Source organism: Cavia porcellus, unplaced genomic scaffold (genome assembly GCF_034190915.1).
Source record: "Cavia porcellus strain 051 isolate PalLab524CR breed Dunkin Hartley unplaced genomic scaffold, mCavPor4.1 scaffold_27, whole genome shotgun sequence".
Taxonomy (NCBI): Eukaryota; Metazoa; Chordata; class Mammalia; order Rodentia; family Caviidae; genus Cavia; species Cavia porcellus.
In genome coordinates, this window is record NW_026947510.1 from 46206195 (window position 1) to 46227626 (window position 21432).

A 21432-nucleotide genomic window follows, 5' to 3' on the forward strand; every position below is an offset into this window, starting at 1 on the left:
CCAGCAAAATTCTAGTTAAGTACTAGATCTTACAGCCACTTTGCCATGGAAGAAGATAAAATCAAATACTATAACTCACTCACTGAAAGATCACATAACAAGGAAAGACTATTGCTTGAATCCACTCATTTGTTTCGTTTTAAATCATTACTCCATGAAATTTCACTATTTTCAATCAAGAAGCTCAAAAAATTATTCTTATTTTATACATTAAGTTGGTGATGAATGAGAAGCTAGATTTGATTTGATAATTGAAAAGTTAGACGTCTGAAAGAATACATGGGGCTGTTAATCAGATATTAGAAAACCAAGGGACTTAATAAAAAATGGTTTTTATACCTCTCTTTATACCAGTTTCTCAGGATGAATCCTTAACTTCCTAAGCACTTTTTTTTACTGTCTTTTGAACTTTATGCCCAGCATACTTTGCTAATTAAATCAATCCACACTGAGATACATTGGGAGTTTTTTCTTAATGTGCTTCCCTGAAAGAAAGTTCCTTAATATGTAGACATTTCCAAATGTGAAATATCCAGTCTGAGTAATCCACTTGAGAAACAGTACATAAAGGTTACAATATCATTCTTGGGCAAAGTATTATGAGACAGAAAAAACTGTTTTAAAATTAATTCAGCTATTTCGCCAAACATGTGAATGCCACAAAAACTTGTATTAATAGTAAAATTAGGATTAAGAACACTGTTTTCAGTATGCTACCTCCAGAAAACCTTAAGAAAAATGTAAGTCTGACTAAAAGTTTTAACAGCTCAAAATAACAAATGGAAATGCATACAGCTTACAGAAAAAGTCCGTAGTATTTCATTGCCCTGTCATAAAGAATGTGCCGACACAAATTTTAAAAATTCAATCGTTAGGTGAGAAGTGACAAGTAGAAGACAGCTAGCATGATGTACCACTAAGAAGTTAAACAAGATATACCCTACATCGCATTTCTGAAAGCAGCGAAGTGAGAACTTCTGAACAATTCACCTTTCAGCGGTTTCTGTTTGGTCTTACGGTTTATCATACAGTCGTGGGGAAAAAAATCATTCAGACAAAATAATAGTAACGCAAAGCCCCGGGAAAACTAAAACACCTCCAGGCCTAAGAATAGCAGCCCAGGGTAGGATACTCAAGACTAAGTATGAGCCTCCGGGCACCCGTACGTCGGCGTCTTTGGATCAGGTACCGGAAGTGACTCCAAGCAGCAGCTTCCACTCCGGGACTGCGCAAATCGTAGCTCCCCTATCCTGGGTCAGTAAACCCCGGGGATTCAGAAGACTAAGGAGGCCGCGCACCAGCGCCAGACGATGGGGAAGTTCGTGGTGGTGGGCGGCGGTATCGCGGGCGTCACGTGTGCGGAGGAGGTGAGGCGAGCTGAGATCCCCAAAGGCGGAAGCTCTGCGGGCCTTTCCCGCGACCCCTCTAGTGCCTTGCTTCCGGGTCCCGTTGGCCACGCCCCTTCACCCCTCCGCATGCTGCTCTGGGGTGCTGCGAGTTGCTTGGGACCACAGTACTAAACCCTTGGTTCTTTGTAAAACGTCTTTGCCGGTGTGGGAACTGTGGGAAGCAACAGCAAGAAAACCAAAGCTGGCATACCTAGGATCTGGCCTTAATAATGCCAGAACGGACAAGAGTTTTGTATTTGGACAAAAGTTTTGTGCATCTTTTTAAATTGCTTTTGCTGATTGAATTCTAGAGAGGTGCCGGATCTTTAGTGCATCATAACTAATAAAGAATCGCTTACATGGATTTCCTATACTTTGAACTCCCACGATAAAAGCGACTTCATCTTTAGTTTTGTTTGGTAACAGAACCAGCAAAAAACTAAATACCACAGGGACTGCTTTTCTGATAATAGTACCATGTATATTCATATACGTGTATGCAGCCCCTCCCAAAAAAATCTGAGTATTTTGTAGACGTGAGCAACTACTTGCTGATCATAAGAAGTAGTGAAAGATTTTTTTTTTTTAATTTCAGTCTTCAGGTGTGTGTTTTCTGATTCTCAAGTAAACTCTTGTAATACAGGCAGCGTACTAAGGGCTCTTGACTATTTGTCAAACCTAAAGAGGGTGGGTGTGCTTTCCTAGGGATTCACGTTCTAGTAGGACAGACATACAAATAAACGCTCCCATCTGTGTGTGAACTGTTAATCTTAGTGCTTGTAGAGCTGGGTAGCGAGTTAAAATAGAGAAAAAGTATTTCTTCTTGAGGTGTCTTTATATCTTTTTATCAAAGAATAAATGAGAAAAATAGGCATTCCAAAGGGAGGCAACAGTATACTCTCCAGTGGAAAAGCACAGCACCGTTGTAGAGCAGCAAAGTTTAAATAAAATACATGGTAAATGCGAGATTTAATCAGCAAAGTTTGGCAGAGATCAGATCATTAAAGGGTCTTTTCGGCCATGCTAAGAATTTAACAAGAACTTTAAAATCTCATGATTTTTAAATAGTGGAGTAAAGTAATCCAATGAAATGTTTTGACTGATGATTAGTTACAATGTTTGGGGGACCAAGGGAACTGGTTACTGCTGCTTCTGAAATTGGAAGGCCAATGTGAAAGCGATTTCAGTAGTATTAAGAAAGCTTTGGGAATGTGCCAGATAATGGAAATAGAAGGGAAATAAATTGCAGAACATACAAGGAAAGATGGATAGTTAACACTGTCAAATGTTAATTAGAAAGTTAAGGTGAAACTAAAATAATTTCAAAGATTTGAAGAGTTTATAGGTGATTTGAACATGCTCAGGTTTAGAGGAATTAAGGTTAGAAACAAGACTATTAGTTGGGAATGTAGATATTATTGAGAGTTTGCTTTAATTTCATCCCATTGAAGGCAAATTAAAATATTGTTTTGGGTTTTTTGTTTGTTTGTTTGTTTTGGTTTGTTTTGGTTTGGTTTGGGGTTTTGTTTGTTTGTTTGGGGGGGGGGGGGTAATCGAAAATCGAACTCACGACCTCCCTCTTGCCAGACAGGCACTAATGCTGTTGAGCTAATTCCCCAGCCCAAAAGTACTATTTTAAAGTAAATAGAAATGGCTTAACTGTTACTTGAAAGATAATTTCTTATTCTTTTTATAACTTTAAATTGGTGTACAAAATAATTTAAAGGGTACTTCTATATCTTTTTTTTTTTTCAGGAGATCTTTGTTAATGGTCAGTGTAAACATACTCATTTTACCAGTATATCAGTTTAACATTACTCACCAGTCCTCTATAAATACAAACAAGCCCCCTTTACATGAGGCACAATTAATTTTAGATTTCTTAGGTTAATAATACTATTAAAATTGTATTATCCTCTTTCTCCCATACTATATTTTAGAGCAATACCTAATATTACCTGTCATATTTTTCTTTCTTTTTAAAAATAAGTTGGCTGTTAGCTTTCCATCAGAAGAGATTCTCCTGATCACAGCTTCTCCTGTTATTAAAGCAGTTACCAACTTTAAGCAGGTGAGAATCTTTTTTTTAACTTTATTAGTTTTAATTTGAAAAAGATTGCTGTAGCCTGTATGGCTAGGGTAATTATAGTGGTTAGGGTAATTATAGTGGTTTTTATTATGGTTAGGGTAATTATAGTGGTTTTTATTCGTTTTTTTTAATTGATAAGTAACAATTGAATATGTTTATGGTATACAACATGCTTCGATAGATGTATAGAAAATGGAAAGGCTAAATTAAGTTTTTAATATATATGCATTACCTCACTGTCATTTTTATAAGAACACTTAAAAGTTAGTATTCTTTAGCAAGTTACCAATATATACAACATATCACTGTTAATTCCCATCAAGATGTGCAATGGATCTCTTGAGTTTATTCCTATGAATAAAATACTCCATCCTTTGACCAAGATCTGCATGGTGTCTGTATTACTCAGTCTCTTGTGAACCATCACTGTACTTTTGTTTCTATGAGTTTGAGTTTTACACTTCCCATGTAGGGTGAAATCATGTATTGTTTGGGTTTTGGGTTTTGTTTTTTTTTTTGTTTGTTTGTTTGTTTTTTTTTGTATCGGGCTTATTTCACTTAGCATGTCTTCCAGGTTTCCCTATGTTGTCATATATGACAGGATTTCTTCTTTTTCTAAAGCCTGAATAGTATTCCATTGTATGTATGTGTTACATTGTCTTTATCGACTCAGTCACTGGTGGACTTAGGTTAATTTCATGTCTTATCTGTTATGATTAATGCTGGAATAAATGTGGAAGTACAGATACCTCTGTGAGATGTCAATTTTATTTCTTTTGGATACCTAATTGTGGGATTGCAGTATTATATGATAGTTTAATTTTCAATTTTCTTGAATAACTTCTTATATTTGGTAAGGCTATACTAATTTACATTTCCACCAGCACTCTACCAGGGATCCCTTTTTTCCATGATTTTGCCAATATTCGTTATCTTCTTTCATTTGGATAATAGCTATCAAAATAGATGTCAGATATCTCATATTGGTTTTCTTTTTCCCAGTGATTAGCACTTTGGCTAATGTTGATCACATTCTTAAATTTCTTTTGGCAATGTTTATGTTTTTGTAGAAATGTCTAGGCAAGTTCTTTGCTCATTTTTAAATTGGGTTATTTGACTTTTTAATATTGAATTCCTTGGAAATGTTAATACTTTATTACAGGTATAGATTGCAAATATTTTTGCCACTCTGAATTCTCTCTTCAACCTATTATAGTAATTGTTTCCTCTGCCATGGAGAAACTTTTTATTTTATATAATTCTGTTTATTTTTGGTTTTGTTACCTATGCTTCAGGAATCATATCCAGAAAAATTTTTCCCAGGCTTTATTATGGAGCTTTTCCTATATGTTTTCTTCTATTTGTTTTATAGTTTCAAATTTTACTTTTTAATCCTTTAATCCACTTTAGTTTGGTTTTTATTAAAATGATGTTAACAAGGGACTAATTTCATTCTTCTGCATGTGAATATCTGGGTTTCCCAGAACTGTTTATTGAAATAAACTATCTCTTCTCTATATGATCATAAATGTGTAGTTTTTTTCTTTTGTTCCATTGCTCTATGTGTCTGTTCTTATGCCAGTACTATGCTATTATGATTACTATGCTTTTATGATTATTATCTGCTTTTATCTGCTAATCAGGTAGTCTAATACACCTGGCTTTTGTCTGTTTGCTCACGATTGTTCTAGCTATTTGGATCTATTGTCTTTGCACATGAATTTTAGGATTATTTTTTCATATCTGTGAAAAATGTTATTGGAATTTTGATAGGGATTCTTTTGGAACTCTAGATTGCTTTTGATACTTTGGACACCATAATGATATTAATTCTAATTGATGAACATGAACTTTCCATGAAAAAGATTTACAATAGTATTAAGCAGTACTATTCTGACTTATTTTTTAGAAAAATAGTTATTTTTCATAAATACATATTTATCATGTATTAGATTTATTAAATAATTTACATAAATTAAGAATTACTAAACATTTTTTTCAGCCTTAATTTCTAATCTTGCAAATTACACTGCTGTGTCTTACCCATATAAAGAAAGGCTCTTTGAGTTCCTCAGTAATTTGTTAAGACTTGGAGATTTGAAACCAACAAATGTAAGAATGCAAAGGCTAATTGGTAGGATTTTTATACATCATTTAAGGAGCTAAGTCAAATACTTACCTGCAAATTATGTGGTCCTTCTCCAGCAATCTTGGTAAGGACTAAAAATCTAGCTAGTTTAATCTATGGTTGGTGTTTTCAGGGTAATTAGTGGTTAAAAACACGACAGCAAAGCAATAAGGGAAAATGACCAACGTCAGAATCTTAGCTACATGGGAAAGAGAATGAGTCCAGTAGATGCTATTGTTTTAAAGAAAAAGATTCCAAAAACTACATCAGGATAAGGTTGCCTGTCAATGAAATACATGATAAATATCAATGAAATTTAAAAATCTAGAAGGATAAAGAAAGAGGTAAGTTATTTATAGGAAAGTGAGTAGTGTAAACTATCATTTTTCAGGCTAGAAAACTAAAGCTCAGGGGTGGCCAAACTAGTATTTGAGTTCAATTTGTACTATGCAGGCCTTCTATCCATTCTTTATAATGTATATGTTAGTCTGCCTTCCATCTGTAGGATAAAATACTTGAGATAGTCAAAAGAAAGATTTATTTTGGCTCAAGTTTCAGGGGTTTTAATCTATATATGATAAGTTGGCTCCATTATTTGTTGGATTTTGTGGCAATGCAGAAAAATCATGGCAGGGAGTATTGTTAGAGCGTAGCTGCTCATGGAGGCTGAGAAGCAGGAAGGAGAAGTTAGGATCCCAAAATCCCCTTCAGCGGTTTGCTCCTACTGAGTAACTTTCTTCCACCAGGTACTACCTCTGCCTCGTAAGGCTTCTGCCACTTCAGTAGCACCACCATTTGGTGACCAAGCCTTTGGCATATGGACCTTTGAGGGCATATAATGTATGATCCAAACTGTAACAATGCAGTTAGCTAACTTTCTTGTTTTATGAACTTGAAATAGTGTATAGAAATAAATGAAAATGTTTTATTAAGGTTCCTAAACTAAAATAACTTTTTAAAGTATACATTTTTCTTCCTGGATCTAATAAAGGTTTCTAAAATATTGGAAGAATTTGATGTTGAAGAACAACCAAGCACCATGTTAGAAAGTCGCTTTCCTAACATTAAGGTCATAGAATCTGGATTAAAGCAACTGAAGAGTAAAGAACACGTAAGAAAAACATTTAAATAATATTTTCCCACGTTTAATGTTGGTAAGGTTTTGCTTATCTACCTTTGAGCTCACCTTTATCACCAGTACCATTTCATCTCCCAAATGTAAAGTGTAGTGACACTGATTTTCATTATTAGAAAATTTACACTTCAGGGAGTTCATCTGTGTTACAAATGTCCATTATGTTCCGGTACTATACTAGTTTCTGGGATATAAATAGGAATACAAGGTACCTGCTCTTACAAACTGTCAGTATCACAAGAAGTATAGACATATATACTGTATAATTATATGGACATATAAAAAGCACAATCATGAAAATGTTATCAAAATTCTGGCATTAGGTGTTCAGGAAGGCATCACAGATTGTAACGATACATTTGGCTGGGCTTAAAATATGAAGAATAGGTTACGTGTTCAAAGACCAAAGGAAGAAAAAGGGTGATGGAGAATCGTAAGGATGTCAGAGGGATTGGGGTGTGGAAACGTAAAGGAATCTGGCCAACGAGGCTAGGGAAATACGTAAGGAAGATTGGGAAGCACTTTTATTTCATTCTAAAATGTTGGGTTTATTTTCAGTCAGAGTTCAGTCGGAGATGATAAAAAAGTTTTCAGTAAGCTGTGTCAGACAGCCATGTCAAGGATGAACTGAGGTAGAATTAGTGACCAACGACCAAAGCAGTTGCAGATCGTCTAAAGTGATGTGACACTTGGATTAAGAGGGAAATGCAGTTGGAAACAGTATCCCAGATTTAAGGATATTTCTTCTGTACATTCAGCAGGACTTACCTAACCCTTGCAGTTGAGAGTGAGGAAGACAGGCTCAGGAAAGAATGTTGTCAGATGAATTAAAGAGAGAACATCCTCAGAGAACATCAAAGCAAATGGGAAGTAGGGTTTTTAGTTGTTTCTGTAAGGTAGCCCTACCTTATGAGTGAAATGCAAATAATTTAATAGAAAGCAGTACCAAGTTTTATGAGAAAAAAAGATTAAAAACCTTAATTCTAAAATGAAAGTGCTACCAAGAAGCAGCCTTAATGTATTAGTTTTAGCTTTTGTCTTATTAAAATATAAATAAGTGAAATCATATTCCAGTATAAATTTGTTTCCCCTCTTCCTTTGGTTGCTCTCTGTTTGCAGTGCATTGTCACCGAAGATGGCAATCAGCATGTATATGAAAAACTCTGCCTGTGTGCCGGAGCCAAGCCAAAGCTGATATGTGAAGGGAACCCTTATGTGCTAGGAATCCGTGACACAGACAGTGCGCAGGTAACATTTTAAGTCTGGACTGCAGGAAGGAAACATGAAGATTGCTTTGACCTTTCTGCATCTGAATAAAAAGCATTGCACCTCACAGTGTTAATTCCTCATTTATTGGAACAGAGGAAAAGTTTTTCTTTCTCAACTCATAAGCCAAAATGGAGGTTATATGAGCTAGATGTGGTAACATAATCCTGAATCCCAGCACTCAGGCAGAAGAATCAAAAGGTCAAGGCTAGCCAGGACTACACAGTAAGACTATCTCAACGAATAAGGAAAAAAAGAGTAATAAGTTTTATTATTGTCAATTTGAGTTTGTTTTTAGTGCATAATTCTCAGCTCATGCTAATCTCACAAATTCTTTTGGCTGTGAGATATTGCAGATACAGCTACTATGTTGAAGGTTTCAATTTATGTTACACATTCATTGCTCCATTTTAGGAATATGTGATTTGCCATTTAAACAGTGTAACAACTTTTTCCCAAGTGGGAAAGCATATCTAAAATGTCCTGATCTTATTCCACAGCAAAGAAAATATTCACGAGATCTTGGTGGTAGGAATCATGAGGGAATCATTGAACTGAAAAAGGTTTATGCTTATTTAGTTCATTACTCTGTCTTAACATCATGATTAACCGTCCAAGTAAGCTGAAATGCGCACGTGATACAGTTTCTTAGCATAATCTGTCTCAGAGTTCTGCTTCCTTGTGTCATGCTACTGCTTTGTCTAACTTCACACTCATTGTTCTGCTCAAGGAGGGATAACTTTGCATTTATATAATGTTGGATATTCTCTCTCAGCCTGTATAACTTAATTAGGAATTTAGAGAAAACTAAGAGAATTTTTTTACCTTTGTCAAGATTTGGGGTTCATGTCATTAGAAATTTGAGCTTATACTTGTTTTAGCTAGGCCTTCTACATGAACTCAGTGTATCTCCATGATAATCATCATGATATCCAAGAGAGCCCTTGCTATATAAATAGCATGGGATGAACAATAAATGGAGCACTTGTAATATTAATGGCAGAGTGGAAAAATTAGATGTTCTTGCTACATAGCAAGTTGAATAAAGTACTTCTATATTTAGAATATTATCTGACTTTACTGCTAGGAAACTGAGATTAAAAGATGAAATATTTTCCTATTCTAAAGTAACTATTATGTTCATCATAATAGTTTTTTCAATACTGGGAATTGAACCCAATGTCTTTATACTCAGTTGCATCCCCAGCCCTTTACCTCCCTCCCACCCCCTGCCTTTTTTTTTTTTTTTTTTTTTTTTGAGGCAGCATCTTGGTAAGTTAAGTTGCCCAAGGTGGGCTTGAAGTGGGCATCCTCTTGCCTCAGTCTCCCAGAGTGCTGAGATTAATGGCATGCGCCAGTATGCGCAGCTGAAAGTATGGGTTAGATTTACTATTTTCATTTGTGTCCAGCGTACTTTCTTAAAGTGTCCAGATCATTCTTAAATTGCACTACCATCAGTGAAGGACAAGTTAAAATCAATATTAGGCTTTTTCTTGTAGAATACTAAGTCAACTTCAAGAAGTTGGGTCATTTGGGTCATTCTTTATCGGTACCAGGGATTGAACTCACGACCACATACTTGCAAGGAAGGCGCTTATGCCGCTGAGCTAAATCCCCGGCCCCCCATTTGGGTCATTCTAATAACTGAGGTAGTTGGTAGCAGAACTTTTTCTGCACCGACATACCATTTTGGAGCAATGAACTATACTTTTGAAGGGGCCACAAGAATTACCACTGACTTCTCCTAGCTCATCATAATCTTTTTTCAATAGCTTTTCAACTTGATGCCTGTTACTTATAATAGCTTTATCTCCATCACATCACAGAATCCATACAGAAATGTTAGGACAGATAGTTACTTGCTTCTTTCTGTAGTGAAGGAACCTGCGGTGCAGAGAGGTTAAGTAGCTCGTGCCAGGCCATCCAGTTAGGAGCTGCAGAAACCAATGACTCTAGACTGTGATGGCGAACCTTTAGACACAAGTGCCCAAACTAACCCAAAACTCACTTATTTATCCCAGTACCAACATTGCTCTTAAACCTGAACACTGAGGTTTTCAGTTTAGAAAAAAAACTCATACATTAACATCTTTTGTCTCAAAAGAAAAACAAATAGCATGCGTGCCGTACATTCGCCACCACTGCTGCAGATCTGCTCTCACCCGCCCTGCTGCTACACTTCTGTTTCCCCAAAAGCTTTAAATGTTGAGGGACCTCAGGGAGCCAGGTCAACCAAGAGGCTCGGCAGAGTAAAACTAACTGATTCTGTCCAGTAGCTCAGATTGTGGATAAGGCCTCTGATTGAAATTTGGAAGGACTTAAGATGTAATCACATAATAGGCAAGGGAATGAGGAGCGACATTGAGATAAAGACAGCTTAAGATGAAGAGGAGGCTGGCAGTAATAAGTTGGGAAGGTACAGCCTGGCAGCCTGGGAAGCAAGGTCGGTTTTGTTGTTCCTTTGTAAGTTAATGAAAACATTTTTAGAACATTAGCAGAGAAGCCTCTTGCTTCACTATTTCAAAACCCTCTCATTTTCTTTTTAATATAGGAATTTCAGAAACAGCTTACTAAAGCTAAAAGAATAATGATCATAGGGAATGGTGGCATTGCACTTGAGTTAGTGTAAGTATATGTTTTGAAACATTATTTAAAAATTGTTTTGACATTCATATGATTGTGGGCCTATTGGAAAACCTTGTACCTTGAAAAAGCAAAGATAAATGTAATTGTTTTTAAGGGAACAAAATCTATTTTTTTTAGCTCTTGTAGAACACAAGATTGCAGAAATTTCCTTTTACAATGTAAATGGTTCAGGAATGTTTCTAGTCTCTATCATCTGTCACTAAAAGCATGACTTATTGTATATGTGTAAAATATTTTTGTTCAGAGGTGTTGTCCTACCATATTTAATCCTGTCCTCCTTTTCTTAAAATTGGATATTAAAGACTACTTATCTAAAACTTGTAACTTTATATTCATAAGCACTTCTGTGATAGTTTAAGAAAGTCTCACTTAGTGCTGTTCTCCAACTTTGGGTTCCTGAGGTCTTTGCATCTCATGATGAAAATGAGCACACTCAAATCTCTTTTCCATGAGAGTAGCCTCTGCGTCCCACTAAACCCATCAGTGCTTACTTCAGTTCGGTCTTTGCTTCCTTTCCAAGTGCAGGCTAATCCTTTTTCAAACAGATACAGCTTTTCTGAATTTCACAAAACTGTACTACCTCACTGTAGTCTGTTTTTAGAGTGGTTTTAAAGTGAAAGTATTTCGTGTGTGTGTAGTGACACTTTCAAGCCTGACATCACGCTAACGGCACAGCGGAGGTCAAGGGAGAACTTTAGGGCATCCTATGAAGTAACACAAGCACAGTAGTCACTTAGGGCTGTTACTGTAGTAACAGGGCTGCTAGTCAATCAAGAGGACTTTAGACTACATTGGTATGTTTGATACCATTATCTTTAAAATATAAAAAGTTATATAAATATTTTAATTTATAAAAAATGCATTCTATGGTAACAATAAGCCTATATGATCTGAGCAACATAAAATAGTACATCCTATCCCATGAAATAGAGTGTTCTGAAATTTAGTGAAAAGTTTGTTGGCCGTGGGGAGCTGGAAAAGTACAGGCAAGAAGTGAGGGGTTTCTTGCTCATGTGCTAAAAGCTTAAGTAAAATTTGACATGGAATTAGATGGACTAAACTTTTTTTCTGTTTCCTGTTTATTGATTATTCTCGAAAAGTCACTTAATCTGACATTTTATCAGTCTATGAAAAAGCAGTATTTTATACCACTGAAATGTTAAAATTTAAGAGTTCATAGATATACAGTATTACTGCTGCAAGTTCAAAAAAGTTCTATGTCCTGTTTGTCTGATATTGTCTCCATTTATGCTATGATCAAAATAATTATTAATAGGCAGTAGTGTCAGGTTAGATGACAAGTGATGTGATTATCTGAATTATAATGGACGTCAGGGACTTACTGAAATTCTTACTACATTCTCACCTGGAAATAAATTGCAACATGCCTAGGATTTCTGGCTTTCCAGTAATGGAAAGTGGAGTACATTGCCAGGGTCATTTCTTTTTCCCTTTAAAGTCTTTGATCTTTTTATGAACCAAATCTTTCTTCGTTTAGTTTGGAAATTTATGAGATGGAAAAAATTGAAGGTAATAGTTCTTTATAACTACATTAAAGCTTTTAAATTGTAACTTTTCTATCTTCTTACATAAAGTTGTTCTTTGACTATATAAAAAATTCATAACCAGTGAAGTCACACGTTCCCAATATTGTACCCATGTACTACCCAACCTTTCTTTTTTTTTGTACCAGGATCGAACTCTTGACCCTGTGCTTGCCAGGCAGGGACTTACACCACTGAGCTAAATCCCTGGCCTACCCCCCCTTCTTGATCATACTATGCCAGATAAGCAGAGCACTGCTTACACGTGGAACCCTGGAGGACATACATATAATTATGATGTGCACTTAACACTCTGAAGTGATACTCATTTAATAAAATTTTTATACTGAGTACATATGGTTATCACATGTAGGTTCTTTTTGTAAACTGGTTAAATGTCTTGTATTTTATTTTTAATTTAGCCTTTAAGTATGTTTCATTCTTCTTTATAATCAGTCTTTGCAAATTTGCCTTAAAATATGTTCTTTGCTTTTGCTGTAAGAGATAATTTTGACTTGGGGATTTCTACTTAAACTTTCAAAATTACTCTGAATAATTTCATATTCTTTTTAGGTATGAAATTGAAGGCTGTGAAGTCATTTGGGCCATTAAAGATAAAGCTATTGGGAATACTTTCTTCGATGCAGGAGCAGCTGAATTTTTGACTTCCAAGCTTGTCTCTGAAAAACCAGAGGCTAAAATTCCACATAAAAGGACTAAATATACGACTGAAGGTAAGTGTTGCCTCTGTCTAGCTTATTAATTCTCAGACGAGATTTTTTTTTAACTATATACCTAAGGGCTATAAGAAAATTTAGTGTAAGACGTTTGTAAGATAAGAATATGGATATTTTTTATCTTCATATAGAGTCAGATTTTCTAAATATGTGTGTGTATATATACATATATATATATATATGTATATATATATATTCACACGTGTATATTCAGATGTTTAAAACAGGAAATGTAAAGTGAAGTTTGAATGAACTAGTCCATCTACATCTTTGTAAACAGATGTTAGAATTGAGCGATATCAAAGGTAAAAAATACATGCATACCTTGTCGTTTAATTTTATTTAATAGGTTTTTGTAAAATATTTGACCTATAAATTCAAAATGAATTTTGTAAGTTTTGAAGGTACTAAAAATTGAAAAAATTTAAAAATTTGATGACTAATTTTCTACCCTTCAACTTAACCAACTGTCTAATGTCCAAAAGATATGTTAAGTGTTTATGCACCTTTAATTGAAGGTTTGTTTTATAGCTACTTCACAGAATATTAAAATAATAAAATCATTAATATAAGTTAGTTTCATCATGCCATATATTTGTATGTATGAGAATGATTTCACTCTGTAAAAGCTTCAGAACAGGGACATAGACCTCTGCCTGCCTATCTTTATATCACTTGAATTCATTTCTTCAGGAATGAAAAAGGAAGCAAGAAGCAAAGCTAAAGCTGATAATGTAGGGAGTGCCCTAGGACCGGACTGGCACGAAGGCTTGGATCTTCAAGGAACAGAAGAGGTACTGTTTTCATATACTGAAATATGTCTAGATGAAATGTTAAATTCTTGAACCACTTATTAAAGACAACCAAAGAAATAACTAGGTCACTTCACTTAAAATCCATTCTGATAGGAAAGGATTTCTAATGCACTTGGCCCAGATACTAACCAAAGAAAGGCAAATATAAATTTAGCTATACAAAATTCATCTAAACTGTGTCTCAGTGTTTTTTTTAAAACTCTGCAGGGATCAACGTCTCCACACTCAGACTACAGTGACCTGTTTGGTTGTAAATTAATCACATCTGAAAGGTCACTTCAGGTGCATGTAGTACAATTAAATGGACCCACAATACATTCTTAATATCATAAGTGGATAAGCATGTAATTAGGTTTTACTCATTTTATTCCTCAGCTGTTTTAATTTTTAAAGTTTTTTTAACTGTCATTTAAATATTCTACAAAGCGAGGCAATCCTTCATTACACTGTTATTTCTCTAACACATTGATTCAGCTTTTGGTAGGTGGGAAGTGCTCCATGGTATATCTAATTTTGAGGATGGAAAGTACACAAAATCATTTCTTTCTGTACTCTCAGATCCTAAACATAATTGTATCTTTAACCCAAGTATTTTAGCAGTTCATTTCAAAAACATTTACTTATTTTCAAAACACATTTATCTATCCTGTACCTTACTAAAGTTCTGGGACTGACTAAAACCAGGACACTTCTGCCCTGAAGTTTTTAGTCTGTCACCACTGTCATTTTTTTAAGACCAGCAAGTATCTGTAATTATTAGTGAGGCCAAAACTGAAAAACATTGTCTGCATTCAATCTTCCAGTGCAACTATTAGATCTGTTAAGCACTAAAGGAATTTCTCGTCATTTCTTTTATGTTCAAAAACTGAGAGGCTTATTTTGGGGCATTCAGCATGTTTCATTTATAAGAATTATTTTTCTATACTTTTCTACATGTGTATTATAATTGTTTTCTTCATCTTCAATAACACAGTCATTCTGAAAACATGATATGACCATATTTTTCCTTTTTTTAATTTTCAGTTTTCTCATAAAGTTCACATTGAACCTATGTGTGAAGTGAAGAAAATCTATCTCCAGGAAGAATTTAGACTTCTGAAGAAAAATTCCTTGACTTTTCCAACAAACCATAATAAGTCAGTTACAACAGATAATGGTAAGCAGCAAGTAAAAAAAGTTATTTATAGAAATGTGTTGGTTACTTTTTTCTCATTGTTGGAACAAAAATACCCAAAACTCAAAGTTAAAGGAGGAAAGGTTTATGGAGCTCACAGTTTGTGGAGGTTTCGATCCATACTCCACTGGCTCCAAGCAGAGTGGCACATGGCAGGGGGGCACGGTGTCAAAAGACAGAAAAAAGGCAGCAACAGCAACAAGAGCAAAAAAGGGAGAGAAGCAAGCCTCTTTTTCTCCCTTATACTGTAAGCAAGCTACCTGCCCCAGGGCGGATGCAGCCCTCCAACCAGCAGTCCCGGCACTAGACTATGAACTAATCACAACCTAGATTCAGCTGCCTTTGAAAGGGCCACCGCGCTCCTAGGACTGCATGAGGCTTTAGGGAGACATCCAGACAGAAACCGTAGCAAGAAGTATAACTTAAACTTATTGTACATTTTAAATCTTCAAATTTTTCCTAATAAATCTATACAGGATTTTGTATTTTACATAGGCTCATAGTGTTCAGATCATCAGGTCAGTATTCCAACAGGTCAAATCAAAACTAACTGAAAACAAAACAAAGCCCCTCAAGCTTTCAGAGGTGGAGTGTCTTCCCTCAATCAGTTTAAAATGTAGGTACTTTGGACTTCGCTGTAAATCAAAGACCTATTCCACACCTTCTAGAATTTACTCCTGTCCTACATAGTCCTGTGAAGGATCTGAAGTAATACTTAACAAACTGGTGTATAGAAATTCTGTTGGGGGCTGGGGATTTAGCTCAGTGGTACAAGCACCTGCCTGGCAAGTGTGAGGTGTGAGTTCGCTCCCTCATACCAAAAAAAAAAAAAAAAAAAAAAGTACTATTTTTAAAGTCTTTTGAGTTTTTCCATAGGACAAGGAAGTGCTCGAGGTAGACTGGGAATAGTAAGGAAAAACATTGAAAAGTGAGGAAACCAGTTGGAGTGAACACTAAGTATCAAGTATTAATAAAGGTTTTTAAAGAAATAATTTAGAAAGTGATTACCCATGTACATTTACTTTGTTAAAATGTATGTCCAGATTTGAAGAAAACAATGATTTTGCAGTTATACTAAAAATAGAAGATAGATTGCATTAAAATTATTCTAATGAAAGTACCTCATAGAATCATTAAGGGGTGTTGCCTAAAGCCATTGGCTACTTTCTTTGTATTCACTACAGTCATGTAATACTATGGATAGTTACTGTTTGTTACTTTTTGGAAAAAAATCTTTCTTTTTTAGAGACATGGCCTGTGTACGTGGAATTGACCAATGAAAAGCTGTATGGCTGTGATTTCATTGTCAGTGCTACAGGAGTTACACCAAATACAGAACTTTTCCTCCATGGTAACAATGTAAGGTGAAATGTTTTGTCCAATTATGAATATTTTTCAAGTATACTTTATGAAGTCTAAATTCCAATCATGAATAACTTCCTTACTTTAATAAAGAACTAAAGATAGCTGAAAACAATTTGGTTTATATACATGCATTGACAAATAGTATACTTTACTCATTGAAATTCTTAAGCAGTTACCATCCCAGCATGAATATCATCAAAGGACATAATTTGCAGTTTATTTAACTTAAGAGTTGGTTAAGAGATTAATACCTGTTATGAATTCTCAGAAATGAATCTTAAAGAAATTGTTTCTTTTTTGCCTTATAGTACTTGGAGCATATAAAAATGTTGTCATTATGCTGTTATCATTATGAGTGGGGCAATCATATAGTCACTGGGTGTTTTTGATACTGGAATTCTGAAATTTATGAGTCTGTATCAGTAAGAATTTAATCCCAGGGAAGTTGGAATCCCTAGACGCTGAAGTATATCCCTAGACTCTGAAGCTGTTAGTTACTTTCTCATTAAAAATGAACATACCACAGTGTGAAAATTTGACATGTTCTTTTATTGTTACAAAGTCATGTTTCAGTTTTCTCTAAACTTACTGCTTATCAGCAACATCATTTAGTTTGATGTAGGAGAAGACGGCGGCCTGAAAGTAGATGACCACATGCACACATCACTTCCGGATATCTACGCTGCAGGTGACATCTGCACGGCAGCCTGGCAGCCCAGCTCAGTCTGGCAGCAGGTGAGCCAGCTCTCAGGAACTCATCATTGTACCAGGGACTCATTAGGAAACACAGCAGCTGCTACCTTCCCATCCAGCTTCCTGGCTTTCCAACTTTTCTATTTTAAATAAACAGCCATCACAAAGTTATTTTTTGATATAAACAAGTTTTTCCCTCCTATTTGGTAAATTGTATAGAAAACTGTAGAAGGGATATCTTAATCTATAAAGAACTAAGGACTGTTACTTTACTTTTCATTTTCATATGCTTATCAACACCATCCAGTAGAAGCTCTGTGACAATAAAATATTCTGTAATTCTTCACTGGTCAGTTTAGCACTAGTCACATAAGTCACATGGGCACTTTAAATATCACTGGTGTGATTAAGGAACTGAATTTTTATTTTATCCACATTTAATTAGATAGCTATATGTGGCTAGTGCTGACCACATTGGACAGCAAAGCTGTAGATTACAAAACAAAAATCAAACCACTGAGATCATAAATTATGTAAATAAGATGTTCTATTCTTGGATGACCCTATTCTGTCCTGATGGTAATCATTACTAAAAATGTTCCTAACAGTGAATAGCCTCCCTGCATCTTAATAGCTTCCATCTGGATCTAGACTTCCTGCTGCTCAAAGGACAAAAAACTCCTGGGAAGATAATCAAAGCAAAAAGAAGTTGTCTTAGGAAGGAGAGATGTTACAGTCAACGTTTATCTTTGTTAAAGACCAGTTCCACAGTCAGGGCTGTTCATTCAAATGAACAAGGAAATGGGAAGGCCTGGAAGAGCTTGGTGTACTTTAAGACGCAGCTTCTTCATTTTCTGTTATATACGGAGCAGACATCAATAAAGTGCTTTCAGCCTGCTTGTTTTTAAGCTCCCCAAACTCACTTGTTTCAATGTTCTCTATATTCTAAGTCATTTCTGCAGCATAACTTTATAAATTCTTGGTTAGGAACTGGAGTTTGGCGGACTTTCTTTTTAACATTTTAAATGCTGTCAGATAAACTATATCTTCAATGTGTGTGATAATCTAATATAAAAAAAAATATTCAAAAATAGGTATCCCTTGTTTTCAGTGAATCTAAGATTCTCATAGTTTGCCTGAGCACTAAAAACATTAATTAGACATAATCTAAGACATATACTTCAGGATTTTGAGGCTCGAATACACTACTTAGTGTTCCAGCAGTGCGATACTGCAGGCCACTGCCTTTTGCCAGTGTCCAGCTGTTATTATGCTCAGTTTACTCTGCTCGCTTGCAATAAACTGCTTTTCACTTCATCAAACCTACCTTCCTTAGGGAGACTGATGCTAGAAAGGCTCACTGCTTATGGTTATGATTAATATTTTGGCACAAAAATTCAACATTAACTACGTATGCACACACACAGGTAGAAGAAACTAATTGCTTATCCCAGGCCAAGCTACTGTAACAGCCATGCAGTAAGTAGTGTGATGTTTATGTTTCATAAACCTGAGGCTCAGAAAAATTAAATATGTAGAAGAGTTGGTACTCGTGTTTGCTGTGACTCCCAAGACATTTTCTTCTTTTATACCAGGAAATCCCAAAACTTTATGAAAATGGAATAAAAATACAGTTGAGGAAAATTGGTCTGTCATAGAGAAACATTAAATGACTTCCCACAATCAGTTGCTAAAATCTGATGTCTGGAGTCTGGCCCACTGATACCAGTATCTGTGAGGTTAATAGCACAGTAGGCCTTGACTAATGCTTGAAAAATGAAGGTTACTGGAAAATGAAACAGATTTTTCCACAATAGTTTAATATGTATGCTGATACTGATGATAGACTTCAAAGAGGTGTTGGTTAATTAAAATGTAATTTCTGAGGTAATCTGAAATATTTTTGTATAGAAATCTAGTTAGTAGAACTTCTGATTGGTGGATTCTCTCCTTAATTTTTAGAGGCAGTAATAAAGACAGAATAAAAGAATATCCAAGGCAGCTTGATTAGGGTACACTGGTGACTTTCAGTGGCAAAGATGACAATAACTAGAACCAAATGAACTGCAAGCACTGAACCTCTTTAAGGGAATTAGCAAGGTTAAATTTCCAAGTAATGATAACGAAGCAAAGATGCTGTGTAACTTTTTCCCATGCAGATGAGGCTGTGGACACAGGCTAGACAGATGGGCTGGTACGCTGCTAAGTGCATGACTGCAGCTCGCCTGGGGAACTGCATTGACATGGATTTCAGCTTTGAGCTGTTTGCTCATGTAACCAAGTTTTTCAACTTTAAGGTAAGATGGTTAAGCAAATGAATACAATTTCTTCTTTTGGCCTGGTAATTAAATATATTCTATCTATGTTTCTCACTAAAAAATGTACATGGTTTCAATCATTAAAAAAAAAAAAAACTCTCTTCTTGCAAGCCAATGATATCACTGCTCTTAATTCTTAATTATTATATTACTATACCACTTTACAGTTAAGAGGGGAAAAAACTTTCACCGTAGGTTTGTTCCATGGTAGGTTTCTAAGTTTTATTTGAGATTTATAGTATCTTTGTGAGGGAAACTAAAAGGTACCGTACTTAGGAATGAACCAGGTGTTTTCTCATTCATACTATTTTATTTGGTCTTTGTCAAATTATTCTGCAGCAGATGTTTTCCCTCCAAATTTACTGATAAGGAAAAAACAGCTTCAAGGAGATTAAATAATCTATCCACAAAAGACCTAACTCAATTCCTCATTAAATATTTAAACTGGAATTGTAGGCTATGTAGTTCATGTTCTGTATACTTACATATTCACTAGATACTTTTAATGTTCATGTAGAGAGTGTAGTATCGTCCACTTATATTCTCCAGAGACTTCCAATGTTTAAAATATTAAATATAATATAGTCACTGATTTTTTAATGGTAAATCTAAATTGCATGACAATGTTATCTGTAAAATAATGTGTTCTTTGGGACCCTCTCCAATGATATTTTGAGCTGTAAAACTTTGTTGAATACGTTTTTTTTTTTGCAGTTGTATGTCTTCTTTCTTGGTACTCATGAGAGTGACTTTTTTTTTCTTTAATCTCTATGTGAAGGTTGTATTGCTGGGGAAATATAATGCACAGGGCTTGGGTTCAGATCATGAATTAATGCTGAGATGCACCAAAGGACAAGAGTATGTCAAAGTTGTCATGCAGAACGGACGTATGATGGGAGCTGTTTTAATTGGTGAAACGGATTTAGAGGAGACATTTGAAAACTTAATTTTAAACCAAATGGATCTTTCACCATATGGAGAAGAACTGCTAGATCCAAATATTGATATAGAAGATTATTTTGACTAAAATGGGATTTCTTCAAGATTCACATAAGTTTTAACTAAGGAAAACTAGACTCCGTGAAATGAATGGCTGAACTGATTTAATGATGAATGGAACTTAAAAACACAGGAAGTATCACCTGACATCATACTGGGGCCTTGGGTTCTATCCCCAGCACCGAAGTGGGGTAAAAATGCAGAAAACTATTAAAGAGACAAAATTCTAAACATGAACTCAGTTCAAGTAATTTCTTTACGTCTACATTTTTCTAATACAAAATTGACCTCTTCTTCTGTAAGATATTTTAAGATACTTAGTCATTTTTAAGCTTTAAACATTTCACTTATGACTTAGGTTTTGGAACATATTTAGCTAAATTGTTACTTATGTAGCTAAAATGTACTATAATAGGCCAGATCCATTCTTTTTGAAAAGTAGTTTTAGTAAACCTGTCGTTTTAGTTTACTTAGATACAACAGTATTTGATTTGCTAATATCATTTATGTTGATGTGTTCTTTTTTGAAATCATGTACATTATCATCCTTAAAATACCATTTGTAGTGAGAAGCCTATGTCAGTATAAGTTCCGCCAAAGGAAAAAATGCAATAGGCATACCAAGTTCTAAAATGCTTATCATACTTACATGAACTTGTCTCAAGTATTTTCCATTTAAAGACTTTTACATGAGGATTTAGTTTTCCTTTGTTTCATACAGTATAATTGTACAATACCTGATCTCCAATCAAGAGATGTCAAATTCTCAAATCTTCAGAGATAAACTCTGAAGAAATAGTTCTATAAGTATAAAACATCAATCAAATTGTTCTTTAAATTTTAACTACAAAAATAATGGTGCACGTGTGAACTATTCCTTTTCTGGAAGATTAGTAACAATTATTTCAGGCATCGTTGGCATCATCAAGTTTTCTTTTCTTGCCCCTTGGATTCTTAGAACCAGGTTGTTGAAACATGTTTGCAGAATTCTGGAAGTTACCTGAATTTTTTTCTCCCCTCATTTTATCTACTCGTTCAGAACAAGTCTCAGATGATTCAGCCTGTAAAAAAAATGAAAAAACTAAAAGCAAGCACCCTGGTAGAAGTGCAATTCTTTGGTTCATCAGATTAATAA

General features: G+C 35.0%; 2 protein-coding genes across 3 annotated transcripts in view; one reads left to right on the plus strand and one right to left on the minus strand.

The window, feature by feature from the left end:
- The first annotated feature begins 1178 nt into the window (after nucleotides 1-1178).
- Pyroxd1 (pyridine nucleotide-disulphide oxidoreductase domain 1) lies at nucleotides 1179-20534 on the plus strand. Of its 2 annotated transcripts, none has more exons than XM_003470329.5 (12): nucleotides 1179-1367; nucleotides 3379-3459; nucleotides 6597-6716; nucleotides 7860-7988; nucleotides 10558-10631; nucleotides 12770-12930; nucleotides 13627-13727; nucleotides 14772-14904; nucleotides 16169-16281; nucleotides 16900-17022; nucleotides 19140-19277; nucleotides 20077-20534. In XM_003470329.5, exons 1-12 carry the CDS (start codon nucleotides 1311-1313, stop codon nucleotides 20323-20325), a joined length of 1479 nt encoding a protein of 492 aa, XP_003470377.2. In that variant the 5' UTR covers nucleotides 1179-1310; the 3' UTR covers nucleotides 20326-20534. The 2 variants fall into 2 exon arrangements, with proteins under 2 accessions (XP_003470377.2, XP_063094406.1); XM_063238336.1 differs by having other exon boundaries at nucleotides 1207-1254.
- The window catches only part of Recql (RecQ like helicase), a 35390-nt gene continuing 30773 nt past the window's right edge, over nucleotides 16816-21432 (minus strand). The window contains exon 15 of the mRNA XM_063238335.1: nucleotides 16816-21358. Within this exon, the coding sequence (XP_063094405.1) occupies nucleotides 21203-21358 (156 nt within the window). The 3' untranslated portion in view covers nucleotides 16816-21202. The remainder of the gene's footprint in view (nucleotides 21359-21432) is intronic.